The following is a 17,676-nucleotide window of genomic DNA, read 5'->3' on the forward strand; positions in this document are numbered from 1 at the left end:
TGCAGTTAAGAGTGTCAATGTTTGTAGAGAGTGTTAACATTCAGCCTTGTGCCTTTCTTTCCAACTGCTTACAATATGGAAAAAAAAAATAACAAAGAAGCAGGAAAATTTACTTTCTTTAATTTATTCAGGCCATTATTCATTAGGAGACTGTACCACAATTAGCATGTAATCTTTATCTGCAAAAGAAAATAAGTTAATTTGAAAATATACATTTATAAAACTTCAAACTAAAGAGTATTACAATATTCATAAATTTATAGTTTTAACATTTTAAAATAAAATAACAAAATTCTGCATATATTCCTGGTAAAGGTTCATTAACAAATTTTTTTTCTAATTAAATGCATTGGAATCTTGTCACGATCAAATACCACAGTTGCTATTCAAAGGTATGACAACAAAATTATTAGTTTGAGCCAATTGCATGTAGAAGAGACCAATACTAATAGTATAGGTTATTAAAGTAATAAGTGGTTGGGAGTTTGATCATCTTTATATTCAGCTGATCAGTAACTGTCCAAGTATCATATCCTCCATTTTATTCTGGCATTGGCACAACTTGTTCTGTTCTGGAAGAAAAACTCAAAGATGGGATTCACAGGCTGTCCAGTCTTACTGCAACAGAATTATATCAGCCTAACATTAAACGGTCTGTCTTCCTTTTTAAGTAAAGCCAAAATAGCTTGTTACAAAGAAACACTCAAGCTTTTATCATACTTTCAGTGACTATACTCAATTAACCAGGAACTACTATTTACATAGCATATTCTCTAGAAAAGAACATGTGAGATTTCCTTTGTCACTAATAAGAAATATGCAACACTGAGCAGCTTATTTTTGTGCAATAAATTTTATACACACATTATATATATGCTAACTGCCGTATATCAAATTATTTATGAAGTGGATCCATATGAAATCCCCACCCATCCACCTACATCTGTAACATCTAAATCTCCAAGATATTAAAAACCTTAAAATTAAAAAAAAAAAAAAAAAAGTTTTTCAATTTGATTGTGCAGTGTCACTGATCAGATTAATATTGAATGGTATTTAATGAGGAGATTGATACTGATGTTGGATAATGATTTGACCCATAGTATTGAATTGAAAAGTCAGAGTTAATCTTTCATAATTAAAAATGTGCAAATTTCAAAATGATACACAACACTTTAAACTTGATCACATGACACCTTTCTTGCTTTTTTTTTTTTTTTTTTTTTTTAATTTGAATTTCCTCATTTCTGACTAGTATTTTGCAATTCGAGTTATAAGATTAATGTCTATTCAGAAATAAGTTAATATTTAAATAAACCGATTATTTTCAAATTAAAATTGCCATATTTAATTTAAAATATTGAAGATTAGCAAAATATTTAAATTGGACAGTATTATGTCATTAACATTCATGCTAAACCAAATCATTTGTGTCAAATCTATATTTTTATTTTTCAATAAGCTAACATTGAAACTTCTGTGCTTAATTCGGGGCGGGGAGGGAGTAGCATACTATCTGTTTTATTATCATGATGCCATCCTGTCAGATTACCTCTCCTTTTTGTGTGGTGGAAGGAGTAGTGTAGTATCTAATCACCTGATACCATACCCACAGGTGAACAAAACGAAACATACTTTTGCTAATGTAAACAATTTAAGAAAATAATTGACCAGAAAGATTAGGATTTTTGGTGAAAAAGACTTAAACACATGAAATGTAGAAAATGTATATGCAAACCTGGTGCAACCATAATCTCATGTTTCTTTGATCTGATCCTCAGGAATGTCAAATCATTGGAGGGATCAATATCTCTTACTGTGCTCCTTGCTTTAGCAGTCAATTCTAGGATCAATCCAGCATATTGTACTGTGGTAGAATTGTCCATTGTGGTCCGAATTGGAATGCCTTTAACAAGAAAGTTAAAACATGAACATCTCTGATCAAACTTTTGCTTTTAAAGTAAGTAAAAACAAAAAATTTAGACATTTTATAAATTAAATTATATAAACATTAAGAAGAGTAAGCTTCCTAATACATATAAATTGAATACATTACAATATTTATTAATCCATCAAAAATTATAATAAAGAAAAATCTTTAAACTATGGATTTTCAGACTTTTTTCATTAGAGGATTAACATTAGTGAAATATATATCACCAATTAGCATAAATTTGAAAATATAAATAAAAAACATTTTTTTAAATATTTTTGTGAACTAAAAGGTATATTCAGTAGAGTAAAAAAAAAAAAAAAAAAAAAAAATGTGAAAGCAAATAGTAATCAAAAAGTTCATCCATTCATTATTAATAAAATTGTACCCAGTAAGATACACAAGGAAGAATCTGAGTGTGAACAGATTGTTGAAATCCAAAAAGTCAATTAAATTTGAACATATCAATGAAGTGGTACTCTTTTATATAATCAAATCAATGTAATTCAATATCAAACTTGTATTCTAGAATTTAATCCAACTATGCTCACAATACTATATATAATAATTAAATACAAAAAACAAATGCTGTCATCTTTTGATCTTATAGGACGCTCTTTTCTCATCGTTATTGACTGACCTGGAGAAATTGAAACATAATTAAATTTATGTAGACATTTGATTTTTTTTTATATTACTGTTTTATAATATTTTAGAATTTTGTGAATCCAAATCTCATGTAGTAATACAAAAGGCATATTATTATATATATATATTATTTATGTAAAAATTAAATTTTACTTACCTTCCTGGTTAATAACAATAATCCCCAGGACACCTTTATGGCTTTGGATCCGTTTCAATGTTTCTTCTACTTCAGACTGAAACAAAAAAGAAATCTCAGATTTGTATAAAAAACTTAAAATTGGAATTAAAAGCAATATTAAAAATATTTTGCATAAAAAGTCAATTATATTTTAGTAAGTTTAATTAAAATTTAAAATAGGTTTTAGATCTTTTAGATTTGAACTTTTGCCTTTTTATTTCTGATTAGTAGAACAAAATCTGGTATTAAATTAGAGAGAGGGAATTTTAAAATAGTTGGTAAAACATAAAAGCAGTCGATATATGGCCGTATGAGACATTTTTTTCCCCCTCTTTCCATCTGTAAAAGGAAACGCACAGTATATAAAGTTATGACAACCAAACAGCCTGTGATTGTTGTGAAGTTGAATTGATATATTCTATATCATTCATATAGCGTAGGGATAAAATTAAATTTAAGATGGCGACTCATACATGGTTCACACATGAAAATCCAGACTAAAGCCACTAAGGCAATTGTGAAATAAAATTACCCAACAATAGTAATAGAGTAGAAGTTCATTTAAAATGTTCAACTTTAAAAAGTACAAGAAAATTAATTAAAAATCAACATTTTATTTTTATTCAGGAATATTCATTAAAATTAATTTTTTTATAGATGCATACATTTCTTTCTTCAAACTACAGAAGGCCAGAAGTGTTTCCTAGAGAAGAAAGTGAGGAAAGGTACCTCAAAATCAACTCGGGCACTTTTTGAAAAGTAAGAGATTGATTAGCCAATTAAATGGCAAAAAGATGGTTTCTATATACTGGAACTGTTTGGATAATATTTAAACAAAAACACAAGAAAAGACAGCTGGAATCTGGTTTTCTTAGAGATCTCGATACATGCGAGAAGGACCTTAAAAAGGTTGCTTTGACCCATGGTTGAGTGCAAGAAATTCATGCCACATGTATCGAAAAACTAGATTATTAATCATAGTGACAACTAATACACAACTTCTCTGGTGACACACAGATCAAAGACAACAAAAATATTATCACCTTTGATCAAAGGGTAGAATACCAGCAGCTGTAATTTGGTTAAAAATTCATAACCAGAAAGACAAAAGCATCTAAACACAGTGACCTGAACAATATAAAAATTATATATGACAAAAGATTTAATACTTTTCACAAAAGAGTAAATATCACATTCTTTATCAGTCGTAAATTCAGCTAATGATTTTATCCCTGACAAAGGAGTCAAAGTCAAGTGAAGATAAGTGAGAGCAAAGAGACCTAAACGAATACAGAAATGATATTGCCTTTACTGCTAATACACAAAAAAGGGAGATTTATTTCCTTCCATAAAAAGTTAGAGATCACATTTTTTATTAACTGTAAAGTCAGCGAGTGATTTTTTCACTGATAAAGAACAAGACAAAATCACAATATTTCTGTCATTATTATTTTTCCCTCATGCAAAGAGATCACCATTTTCTTTGAAATTGATACATTACACAGGATTTCATCAAGATCAACAACTAAGAAATTTGTTAACTGTTTCAGTGAGGTCTTATGTTAGACTGATATAACTAAAACAAGTTTTTAAAAAATTAAGAATTTTCTTGCTCGTATAAAATCCATGTTTTCATCTCCCTTTAAAAATAAATTCAAATGTTGCAATTTTAATCTTCAAGGATTGCTTGATAGCTAATCAAGCTAAATCTAGCCTATTCCATCAAGATATGTAATTGTATTTGTTGTATTAACAAATGCTTGATTAAGCTTGCTTCTTGATTTTTCTATACATGTTCAAATATTGATAGCTGTTATTGATAAAAAGTTTACAAGGAATACCGACTTATTTCTCTTAGATCAGTTAATATAAATCCCTATTTATGCCTCCCCATGAGGGCAGAGTTAGACACATCTTGGTAATATAAGGCATTTAACATGATTATGACATCGATCTTAGAAGTCAATCCATTTAAACGCAACAAGCCAGGTTAAAAGACAGAAGAATGTGACGGTGGTAACAATGACATGATTAAAACTAACAAAGTTTATTAAATTTGTTAGCATTTCAATTAAACTATAATAAATTTAATAACCTCGGTGATTAAATAAAGGGCTCAGTTTGAAATACTATATAAGTTCTCAAATTCAACAAAGATTCTCAAATTCAGAAAGAAGCACCTTAAGACGGTTGGAGATTACATTGGCCAAAATGTGAAACTAACAACCAAGATGAAAATGGTGATCTGGATAATCCAAATCATGCAAATAATTATGAACCCTCATTATACATTTAAATTTAAGTTTGGTTGTTTTACAGCATGTTTTGAGGTTATTTAATGTTGAATCCAGTCATTGTGATAAAATTCTTATGCTTAAAGTTCTTATTTAAGGAAATCTGTTTTCATTTTTGCAGAACATTGAGTGTTACAAATAGAAAGGAAAAAAGAAAAAAAAAAAGCATCATTGTTTGGTGCATTTTACGAAGTATTACAATTTTTATCAGATGCATTTTTGGATGTAGAATTTCTTTTAAATATAAAAAAATTGTAGAGATTTTCTTTTTCTTTATATGGAAGACATTTTGAATTATGGTTTTGTTTTCAGTTTTAACAATATTTATATCATGTTATATCAGTTTTCTCAAAATAATATAAAATTAGAAAAAATAAAATTTTTCAAAAATCAAAAAGTTAAAAAAGAAATTGTTTTAGCATAAAACTTCTACAGAAGAGAAGTTAATGGAATGACCATCATCAAGTCATGATTATGAAAAGTATCAAGCTTTATGACAGTGAAGCAAATCAACATGTCGGAGATTGAACGCGTTTCAACAAAATCAATGGATAATAGATTGTTGGATGTTATTGAGAAGAAAGATCGTTGTTTTAAAATGTAAATACTTCAAAGATGTGAGCATTTATTATTACAAGTATCGATCAAGAGTTGATTTTATTACCTTAATATGGAGGTAAAAAGCGATTTTATTTACTATAGTGACATTTCCAAATTCAAAAGTAATTTTGAAAACTTTAATTTGCCAAAGAAAAAGTAATTTCTGGCTTGAATTCAAGATTAATGGCAAAAGTCAAGTACTTTTGAAAACCGCAAACCAAAACAATAATATTAAATATTTTGATTTACTGTATGCAATTTTGTAATATATTGAGGTGGCTATATTAACTAATTTTGAATAATGGTTATTTTTTTTTGTTTTGTTTTGGCTACACCTAGAAGTGCAAAAGGCACTGTCTAGCAAAACTAGATGAACAAGGGAATGAGAAAATACAGCAAATGGCAACTAGATGAGAAATTACAAAGAAAGAAGGCATTTGTAAAATGATGATATAGTTGGTGGCTAGGATTGAAGTAGAACAGGCACAGATTAATATGGGCTTGTAGATCATTTACTCTCCTCCCCATGACAGTATGAGACCCCAAATAAAATACCATCAGTTAAACTACTTAGAAGAATGAAATTGGTTTCATTCATTTAACTCAGCTAGGAAAAGTTTTAAGAAGTTTAATTTCGGCTCTTCCAATAGTTTAACCCCATCTCGTCCATTACCGATTACCACTAGACAGCCATCAAAAGTTAAGCAAGAAGAAATTCAGGTATGATCACACACCCATACAACACTTTTACTTAATTATATCAACAGATAAATGACAAAGTCAGCAATTTTCCAAATGGCTAAATTATATACACTGCAATACACAAAGTTGAAAAAATAAAAAGTAATGAACAAATCTAATACATGAAGTCAATCCATTTTTGTCGCCGATAGCTTTCTTCCTACAAAAATCAATATTTGATTTTGGTCAGTTTTTCTTGTAGATCACTGCAGCATGTTATTAACAATATAAATTTGATTTAATTCTTTCCAAAAATACTCTAAGGTCAAAATTATTTTCATATTGGTAAAGGAGAAAATTGTTATCACCTATGCTGAGAAGGAAAACGAATCTAGTGAGGTCTATTATGGTCACTCTTCACACCGACATGACTTACATTTTAACAAATGATAAGAAAAAATAAACCGGGGTGGAAGACATGGTAACAGTAACAAAGCACACTCCATTGACAAAACAAAAAAGATAAAACCTGAAGGTAACACAACTGTATGCTTTAAGTGTGGCTGCAAGTTTCATTAGCTTTACAACTGTCCTTACATCAGTGACGTCAGAAATCAACACAAGGACGGCAAACACGAGTTATCTTGCTCTGGCCAACATTGTGCTTATGAGTCAGCAAAAACATAATGCAAACGGCAACACACTCGGTTCAGCTGTTCTAGATAATGATGCGTTTGTGGGGGGAAAAAATGGTATGAATGTTTCCTCAAAACATTAACCGGTGCACAGAAAAAAAAAACTGTGAGAGACAAAGTGAGAACTTTAAAATTTGGTGATGGAAACAAGTTGAACTCCCTCTACAACATCACGTTAGCATGTGTTATTACAGATATCAGTCAGCACTGACGTTGTGGATTCTGACATTCCACTTCTAAGTAAAGATGCAATGAAAAGAGCTGGGACGTGTCTCAATTTTGAACACGGCAGAGTGACCATGTTTAAAAGGAAAATTCCATTGTTATGCACATCGTCTGGTTATTATCACGTCCCTATTGCAAAACTTCTAGCACATACTTTTTACCAAAGAAATTTCTTCTAAGTATAGGTCAGAATGAGTTAAAATTGCCACTAAATTACATAGACAATTTAGTCATCCTATTAGTAAGAAATTGTTTGATTTAGTTAGAAATGCAGGAATTTATAAAAATTCTACAAGCACTTCCAAATTCCTGTGAAGTATGTATCTGATATAAAAAGAATGAAGTTAGATTCCTGTCAGCATCATATTTTAATGAAACTGTTGCAATGAATATTAAAGAAATCCATAGTAACAAAGTACTGCACCTGATTGATGATGCAACCAGATATAGTGTTGGCATCAGGATCCCTAGTAAAAGAGTTCTGACATCATCAGTGTCATATTTAAGCATTAGATAGTGTATTTTGGGACTGCAGGATCTATCCTAACTGATAATGGCAGAGAATTCAACAACCAATTATTTTGGGACATGGCACAGAATTTGAATATTGCTGTATGGACTACTGCTGCTGAAAGTCCATAGAGTAACGGCTTAAATGCACGCCATAACGGTATACTAGGAGAAATGGTAAAAAAGACCCTAGAGGACACAAACTGTAGTTTTGAAACAGCACTAGCATGGGCCATAAGTGCCAAAAATACGCTTCACAGTACCTATGGATTCAGTCATAATCAACCTGTTTTTCAGTAGGAATCCCAATTTGTTTTGAATGACTGACTTCCTGCATTAGAAGGTGTTTCTACTAATGAGATTGTTGCTAGTAATTTCAATGCCATACATGCAGCTAGAAATCAATTCATAATGTGCGAAAAATTATGACGTGCACTTTGTCATCAAGTTAGAACTGGGATAACTCAATAATATAAAAATACGGATGTGTTTTACAAGAGAAATCTGTGAGGTGGCTTGATCCAGGAACTGTTATAGGTTGGGAGCACAAGCAGGTATTTGTCAAACATGAAGGCACATATGTAAGAGTACACCCATGTCGTTTGATGTCTCATCCAGAAGCTTATCAGTTCTTCTGCAAATGAGTCAATAACTGAATTCCCCATTTCACAAAATGAACCTGAAGGATCTTCAAACATATCAATGTCTGAGGAGAATGATACTGATGAAGAATCAGGAACCTTCAACGATCAAGTTGCACAACATCAAACTGTGAATGAGAGACATGTATTACCAAAACAAAATCCCGTCAAAAGAACAATAACGCTTTCAAACCAGGACAATTTATTCAATGCAAACTTGCCAATGATGAGGATTCAGAACGGTAAACATTGAATGTCATAAGTAGGGCAGGCAAAGCTACAGATAAAAACAAACATTTAATGAATGTGGCTATGGAACAAAGTGAACCATTTTGGTTGGACTTTGATAATGGAGTATTGGAATGAAAAGAAAATGAAGTCAGATCAATAAATAAGGATGGAGCCTCCTATGGTGATCAGCAACACATAATGATTTCCTCTTCTAATCATGACTTGGAAGTAGCAAGAAAAAACGAACTCCAAAGCTGGATTAAAAAATAAAGTTTATACTCAAGTGCCTGACCAAAGTCAACTCAAGATATCCACAAGACGGGTTTATACAAATAAAAACCTTAATGGTAAACAAGTTTATAAAGCTAGACTCGTGGCAAGAGGCTTTCTGAAAAGGGATTCCAACAATATAGGGAGCGATTTTCCAACATGCTCTAAAGAAAGTCTACATATAGCCTTGACCATACTGGCATCTAACTATTGAATGTGTACGTACATGGACATAAAAACAGCATTTTTACAGAGTAAAGAGTTAGACCTCCTAAGTGTGTATATGGTTTGACGGATGCATCAAGATCCTAGTAACTGACATCCAAAGAGGAATTGTTGAAGTTAGGAGCAGTGGTTTCTAAATATTATCAAGCTATATTTACATGGAACTTTGGAAAGAAATTCTATGGTATTATCGCTACTCATATTGATGATTTTTGCTTTGCAGGTTCAGAAACCTTTGAGTTATGGACAGAATTTGTCACTTGTTCAAGGTCAAATCTGAAGAAGTTGCAGAGTTCAAGTATATAGAATTAAGCATAAAAAAACAGGAATGATGTAAACTTTGAACAGAACGAATATGTCAAGAAGTTGAAATGCATCTCACTAGAAGCAGGCAGGAATTTGAAAGATGCAATATCTTCAACACAAATTAATGAAACCAGGCAATTAATCGGCCAACTTAATTGGTTAGCTACCCAAACCAGGCCTGATCTGAGATATCACGTCAGTGAGTCAAGTTCAATGCTAAAACAGGAAAATATAGAATACTTAAAACAAGCTAATAGGGTGATAAAAAAAATATTCCTGACTTGAGGAATCTTGAACATCTAAAAATTATTGCATATAGCGACGCCTTCTTTGATAATTTAACAGATGGAGGTCCACAACGAGGCTCTATATTCTTCTTGATTGGAAGCAATGGCAAATATATGCTCATTGCTTGGCAGTCCAAGTGTATTAGAAGAGTTGTCAAAAGTATTTTAACTGCTGAAACTTTAGCCACAGTTGACATAGCAGAAGCCTGCATTTATTATTGAAAGCTGTTGTTAGAAATTTTACAATTGAAAGATAATATTGATAACATCAAGATCTTCTGCAAAACATAATTCCTGTCTCTATGATTTTGTACATTCCTCAACCCAAATTTTAGAGAAGAGACTCCGCATATAGATGGCCATTTTGAGAGAAATGATTGACAGAAAAGATAATTCCAGAATCCAGAGATCTCTTGGATACCAACTGATATGCAAATTGCTGACTTCTTGACAAAGGAAGGAGTGCCAGCATTCAAGATTCTTGAGGGCATCCGAACCAAAGGAATCATCTGTATTATGTAAATACCCTCCTCATTCTTTTGCAGATTATATGAAGCTTAACTGAAAAGATGAGAAAAGAGGAAGAGCTGTTAATCCATGCAAGTAATCTCCCCTGAAGTTTCCCCCAGCCAGAGAAGCAGCTTCCAGCTGGAAGTTGTACAGCCATCATTACTGTAAATAGATGTAGCTAGAAGGAGTGCGAATAAAAGATATTCTCTCCATATCCATTGTCAAAGTTTGTCATTTCACATGTTTATATTCTTCTTTAACAGTCCATGATTTTTTCAATTAACAGTCCCCATTCAACTATGTGCATGTCTATTTTATCCACATGTTGAGAATAGAGCATAACATCATCAGCAAATATACTCATCTCAGACAATTTCATCAAAGAGGTCGTTTATGAAGATAAGGAACAATAAAAGACCAAGGATCTATCCCTGAGGTACACCCATATTAATGTCATGCTGTTTGGATGCACAACCATTGAGATAGGAAAGATCCAATTTAAATATTGATCTAGTAATACCATACACATTAATTTCCATGATAAAGTCTACATACCAGATCTTTGGATATATAGTACTATCACCCTAGCCTCACCTGCTTTGTCCAGTGTATGGTATATGCATTCAGAGATGACAGAATATCTACAGTAAAATGTGCTTTAATAAATTCATATTAAAAGTCAAAAACAAATTTAGCCTTAACAAGCTGGTGGACTATCACTGGATTGATTAAGGATCCAAAGATTTTAGCGAAAAGCAGAAGTAGACTGGTGTAATTTTCCAGTCATCAGGGAAGCAAGATTCAGCAAGGCATTTGTTGCAGACAACAACTCAGGAGCGCATCTTTTTATTAATATAACAGAGATAAAATTAGGTCTACATGTTTTATAAGTGTCAAAGTTTCTTATATTTTGTAAGTGTCAAAGTTTCTTATATTTTGTAAGTGTCAAAGTTTCTTATATTTTGTAAGTGTCAAAGTTTCTTATATTTTGTAAGTGTCAAAGTTTCTTATGATATCACAGATATGGTAAAAGGTGATGATCAGGTCATCAAGTTTAGTTAGCAATGGAAAACTTGGGTGGGAGTGGTTTGTCGAGTTCAAAGTGAACCACTGAACATATACTATAAAGACAATCAACCTAAAATTTCAACTCCATTTATTGTTCTAGAATCATGTTAATGAAAGGACGGCTCATATCTCAAGCAATTGATATGTCTGAAATATAGGATATGTGATTAACAATATCGAACCATCATTAGCTAAGCTGAAATGAATGCTGTAGCTAGAATGGTGGTGTGGACAACGTGTCTGCAGAGATTGCATTTTTTTCTCATCAGGATCTTATTTTATTCTTCAAGCATCAGCTTAAGGTTAAAATTAGATGCAATAGAAAAAGATTACATTCCATTTAATTCTGTAAATGATGGCTACAAGTTTAAAAAATATTGAGTGGGTTTCTAACAGTATTTTGTTTTATTTTTAATTAAGTATCGAGACCAAATATTTAGGTGTGAAATGGTGGCCATTTTACATTCTAACGTAACACGAGACACTATTTGTTTTTTGAACTGAATAAACGTTTTAAAGTGAGTAAAAAACACTAAAAGAAAACTTTCCAGGTAGGTAGAAGAGCAACATATCCTGCCTTTAACAACATTGTGTTTTTTTTAACCATTTTTTCGTACCTATGTGTAATGTAAAATATCCTCCTATTTTTTTTTTTTTATAAATATTCCCACACCAAAGTGTTAAATGATTTTCCACCGCATTAAAAAATGTATTTGAAGATTTAAGTAAATGAAAAATACTTTTAAAATATTTGTTTTAAATGTTATTTTAGTAATCTCCATTAACAATCATTTCGTAATGATCTCGGATTTCTTTTTAAATCCATTACGTTTTGTAGCAGCTGATTGGCCCGTTTCTCTTGGGTTTTGACCTATCATTTATTTTCAGATAATTAAAAATTAAATCGTAGGCACTCAACTTCACAAATTCATAAAAATAAAAATATAACTAAAATGGTGTTTAATTCAAACATCTTTCGGCAGACCGGTACTAGAGTGCCCACCCCTTAAAAATGCATGTTTTTCACCTTTCTTTCTGAAACTTTTTTCCAACAATTATCATAGATTATTGACGTAAATATCATATGAGCATAAAAAAATTTTGAAAAAAAAAAAAAATTAATGACTTTTAAGAACGGGTTCACTTTCTCATTATAACATTCTAATCAGATGACACGTCAATAAAGAAATGGACAAAGTCAAGTAGCAATGCTAATGTGATACTTAAGTCTGTAATCTATAGGCACCTCCAAAAGTCACCACAGAATTACTCCCTCCGCATATGTAAAACGATGTAACTTTATTATAAATTAATATTATCAATGTGACTTTTATACCATTTAAAAGAAGGGCAAAATAAACTAGTAATAATTTATAACAAATTTTTCCATTGTACGAAAATAAAATTGAGAGACGAAAATCATGTTTACATAATTGGTGCTTTAAAATAACGTTCCCATGTAGTAAGCATTCCGAACATGAAAACATACCCATGTTTAATAAATCTAGCAAAAATCAACTAATGGTCAGATTTTCGTGAATTTTAGATACTTATTGATTTTAGAAGGAAATTACATATAAAATGCAGTTTCCATAAAATATACGAGGGGAAATATTTTTTTTAGTTCGTGCCCTTCACCCCATACTTATTTTTTCCTAATTTAAACAAAATATATTTAAATCTATCAAAATTTCTATTTATTATGAAACATAAGAGTTCAAATAAGAAAAACATTTTTTTTTCAAAATTTAAATACACGTATTGAACAAAAACTTACTTTGAATTTGCAATTAAAAAAATGATATAAATTTAATATTTTTTTTCTAAAAAGTAGCGTTTTTTCTAATTAATATAATCAGTTGAATTGCCAAGAAAAAGAAACTTCCTAAAAATTAATTAATTTTTAAAAGATTAAAACGATTAAAATTCCATTATTTAAAAATGTTCAGTTACCTAGATTGTGTTTAAAATTTTTTTTAAATATTAAGTTTTAATATAAACATGGCTCTTGTCAGCTATCACCAGATTAAAATGGATTTGAAAATATTATTCCACAAATATTAAGCATTTTGTAGCCCCCCCCCTCATATTTTGTTTGTCTCTCAAAAAGACACCTTGGGTTGAAATAAAAATTAAAATTGCCTTAGTCTAGAAAGATATTTTTTTTACTGACCAACAAGACAGAAACTATGGTAGTATCACTCTTTTGATCTGATATAGTTAGTTATTCGCATGAAAATTAAATATTTACCTATGTTTCTACCTTTCTTAGAATTGCACGCCTGTGGAACTTGCCTGTTTCCCTCCCGACTTCAACCTGGATGTCTTCAAGTTCAACACAAACAAATTCCTGATTAACCGCCCCCTCCTAAGTAATGACACCTTATCAATTCTTCAATACTATTGCTACACTATCCCATTGAGTACTGTACACACAATAACCCTTATAACGAGTGGCCATTGGGCCTTGATAAGTGGATGAACTCAATGTAAAAATAAAAAATTAAAATGTTTTATTTACCTGAAATAAAATTACTTTTTAAGAAATAAAACGATTTAGAAACTAAGCTAGAATGTCTGTGTGTGCAACTTCAGGTGTATCAGAATTTTTGTAGGAATTTTTGACACCCCTAACACGAAACTGCGAATAAAATATAAAAAACTCGTAATTTCTCTTTTAAAAGTGGGTTGTTTATTTTCTTTATGGATTATACTTCCAAAATAAACTATTAAAGTTGTATAAAAAGTAATAGAAACATTTTTTTTTTATTAAAAAAAAAAAAAAACAGTAATGAAATTAATTGAATTTTACGAGTTCAGCATTTTCCAATTTTTAAACTTTAAAAATCTATCAAAATTTTTCCATTGATTCTATTTTTACAATATTTTCAGAGTCAATGTGAAATTTTATGCTCTTTCCAATAAACCGGATATAATATTTTAGACAAACGTTTTTTTTTTTAATTCACGCCCCCCCCTATTTTGAAATGTCTATTATAAAGTAAATAATTTATGTGCCAAAGTTTTATATATCACAAATTGAAGAGAAAAGATCAATAAATAATATATTCTAATTTAAAAAAAAAAAAAAAACGAGCAGTATTTTGGAAATTTACCTGTAAAGTCCGAAGTTTAAAACCTTTTTTTTTTTTTTTTTAAACCACGTTGTTTGTATTTTTTTTTTTAATGAACCCTTGGTCCTTGCTCCTTTAATTGAAAAAAAAATTAGGGTTTGAATTACATTTTTCGAGTAGTTATAAGCTTGGAAAGACAGGGGGTCGAATTATTCAATATTTTTCACGAAGTTTCTGACACACCTAGTGCAACTTCTACAGAATTTGAATCGAGCATTTTCTTTTCTTTTTTTTTAACGTTAGTTTTAGGCTTGATTCGGTAAAATCTGTTTGGTTCGATTCAAAGCACACATTTTGGGGGTTTTAAAGGAATAATGAAATTAATCAACTTAGTTGGCACAACTACAATACTACATATACCTTTTCGTCAACAAGTGATTATTATAAGTAGTAGTATTACTGTATTATAATCATATAGATTTTGCTAATTTAGTTAAAAAAAAAAAAAAGACAAAATAGTTAATCATTTAAATTAGTATTATTAAAATAGCCATCTTATTTGAGTTAGTTATTTCATTTTGGATCACTTTTTTCTCCTCTTTTACAAAAGGATGTCTTTTATTGTAGTCGTTTTTTAAATTACAACAATTAAAAATACATAAAAGATACATTTTAAAAAGTATATAATTTCAATTGATTCTAAATATTTCATTTTCTTTTTCGCTAATTATAATTTAAATTCCTTCTACACAAACACCTTTATAGTAGAACCGAAAAACAGATATAAGACGTAAACAAAACAGGATTGTTTTACGACTAAAACACATTATGCGTTAAATTAAAAATAAATGTAATGCGGAATATTTTTTTATAATAAATAAAATGACAAAAGTAAATTAAACAGATTTTATATATGAATAATATTTCTTATATACAGATTATAATTAATTTATTTAATTCAAAATTGTTTGAATGGAAATAGACATTTATCTAGCGGGGTTCGGGGTTGGCATATTTTAGATTCTTTTTAGTTTGTGGGATGGGAAAACTAATCATTTAAAGACTGGAAAAAAACAATTTAAATAAATAAAAACAAACAATACAGGAATGTTACTTATAAAACTTTTACAAGAACAATCGCAAAAGAAAAAAAAATAAGATAATTTTACCATTTTGATATATTAAGTCGATGAAGGGTGACTTCAGCTGGTTGCTACGAAACTAACGCATGCGCAGTCGATAAAAGTGAATGACGTAAACAGGGTTGCCAATTTAGCGGGTTTCCCGCTAGATCTAGAGAGTTCGTTTGGAATCTAGCGGGTAAATTTTGGATCTAGCGGCTAGCGGTTTTTTCCTCTAAAGTCTGGAGATTTCGTTTTGAAGAAACTGAAACCGAAAAAAAAATAAATAAATAAAAATAAAAAAAAATAAACGCAAACAACAAGAGAAGTCTAAAAAAAGTTCAGTGTGGTGTTTAATATTCAACTGTAAATTTTGCCAAATAGGTGTGAAAGTGAACACTTTAAAATAGATAAGGGTTCAGGAGGAGTGACATACTGTGACAGTCAATGATAACAATCTGGAAATAGGATCCCTAACTTGCGGTCTTGTGGCCCTGTTTGCTTCATTTTTTATCGCCAAGATAGGTTAATTCAGGCTTATATAATTGCTTAACTAGCATTTTTTATTCTTTATTTTTAGCAAAATTATTTTTTTTAAATAGGATTTTAAAAGTAAATTGGGTTTGTTTTACTATACACATAGATTGAAAAAGTTGTTGAAAACAAACAAATAAATGTTATCAAAGGCAAGATAAGTTACTCTTCTACCTATATGGACAAGTTGAAACTGAAAATAATTCTGACAACTTATCAGAATATCTTAAATTTTAATGGTAAAAAGTAATTTATTAATGCTGTAACTAACTTGTGTTAATCATTTGGAAAAAAAAAGAAAACAAATGATTTAAATAAATCATTCATGAATTATATTGCTTGTTTTTTAACATTCGAATTATTAAATATAAATAATAATGTGACAAATAATTTAAATAACGTTAATTAAGGGTAGGTATATTGAAGCGGTTTCGGTTTACTGCCCAATATTACCAACTAATTTTGTCTCTTTTTTCATTAATTAATTAATTAATTACTCGACTTATTATTTTGTTGTCTGATTTTTGCAATTTCTTAAAACTTTATTTTTCAAATGTTAATTTGTTTTCTGGGAGTTTGTGGATGGATGTGATCCTTGTGCATTATAATTGGATACAAAAATTCATTTTAAGTAAAAAGATCACTATTGTCTAATTGTCTGTCGAAATTAGTAAAAATAAATTCAACAAGTCTGAAAAATAATCAAGTAGAACATTACAATTACAAGTATCTGTCGAAAAATGCAGTTTTATGTTTCTTTTATTGCAGTCAATACCGACTGATTTTTTTTTGTTTTAGTAAAAAAAAAAAAAAAATGCTCAAAATAGAAAATCTAAAACTTTTAGATCTTCTTTTTAAGAATTTCTTTTTTTTTTTTTTTTTGTCATTTTTGGAATTTTTACTAATTTCGATTCAACATGATATGTAATTAGGTAATAATGTTTTTGTTTTATTTTTTAGTTTTATTCAAGTATAATCACACGCATCGTTGATTTTTGTTGTTATTTTTATTATGCAAATATTTATTTGAATTGTATTTTGCGACAATTTCTTCCGTGATATTGTGATCTAAAATTTGTAATTTAATATTTTATAAATTATATAATTTTTTATCGCAAAATCTATATATCTATAAAAGTGAACGTGTCTGTCTGTCTGTCTGTGTGTCTGTCTGTCTGTGTACATTTCCCTACGCAATAACTCTGTCAATTTTTAGTCTATAGACTCGAAATTTGAAATACCGGGTACTGAGATTTGGGAAAATCGATGTGACGGGTGTCAGCCAGAAATTTGGCTGTTAAGGGGTCAAATTTCAACGATTTGACCTTTAAGAACTCTACCAAACTCCTCCGACAATTTTGGGTCTAGACACTTGAAATTTTAGATATAGGTTCCTTGAACCTGGATCTAACTTAATAAAGTGATTTGAGCCCGAAACTATAAATTTTAAGGGGTCATAATAGGGGTCAAAGTTTTAAAAATTAACCATTTTTTTGGGTTTTTTTTTTTGCTTTTTTTTGCACAGCATACACCTCCAAACACCCGAGCAACGCCGGGCACCCCTGCTAGTGATAAATAAAACACAAATTCATATCTGCACATATTTCCATAATTAATATTTTATCCTGTTACTGCTGCGAAAAAA

At 30.1% G+C, this 17,676-nt stretch overlaps 1 protein-coding gene across 1 annotated transcript; it reads right to left on the bottom strand.

Annotated features, from left to right (window-relative positions):
- Positions 1-104: 104 nt before the first annotated feature.
- On the bottom strand, positions 105-15,684 carry LOC145257530 (dynein light chain roadblock-type 2). Its single transcript, XM_080115670.1, has 4 exons — positions 15,546-15,684; positions 2,739-2,814; positions 1,739-1,906; positions 105-179 (listed from the first exon to the last, which is right to left on the bottom strand). Exons 1-4 carry the CDS (start codon positions 15,546-15,548, stop codon positions 136-138), a joined length of 291 nt encoding a protein of 96 aa, XP_079971796.1. The 5' UTR covers positions 15,549-15,684; the 3' UTR covers positions 105-135.
- Positions 15,685-17,676: the final 1,992 nt, after the last annotated feature.

Source organism: Euprymna scolopes, chromosome 1, assembly GCF_053919585.1.
Source record: "Euprymna scolopes isolate OS-2025 chromosome 1, ASM5391958v1, whole genome shotgun sequence".
Lineage (NCBI taxonomy): Eukaryota > Metazoa > Mollusca > Cephalopoda > Sepiida > Sepiolidae > Euprymna > Euprymna scolopes.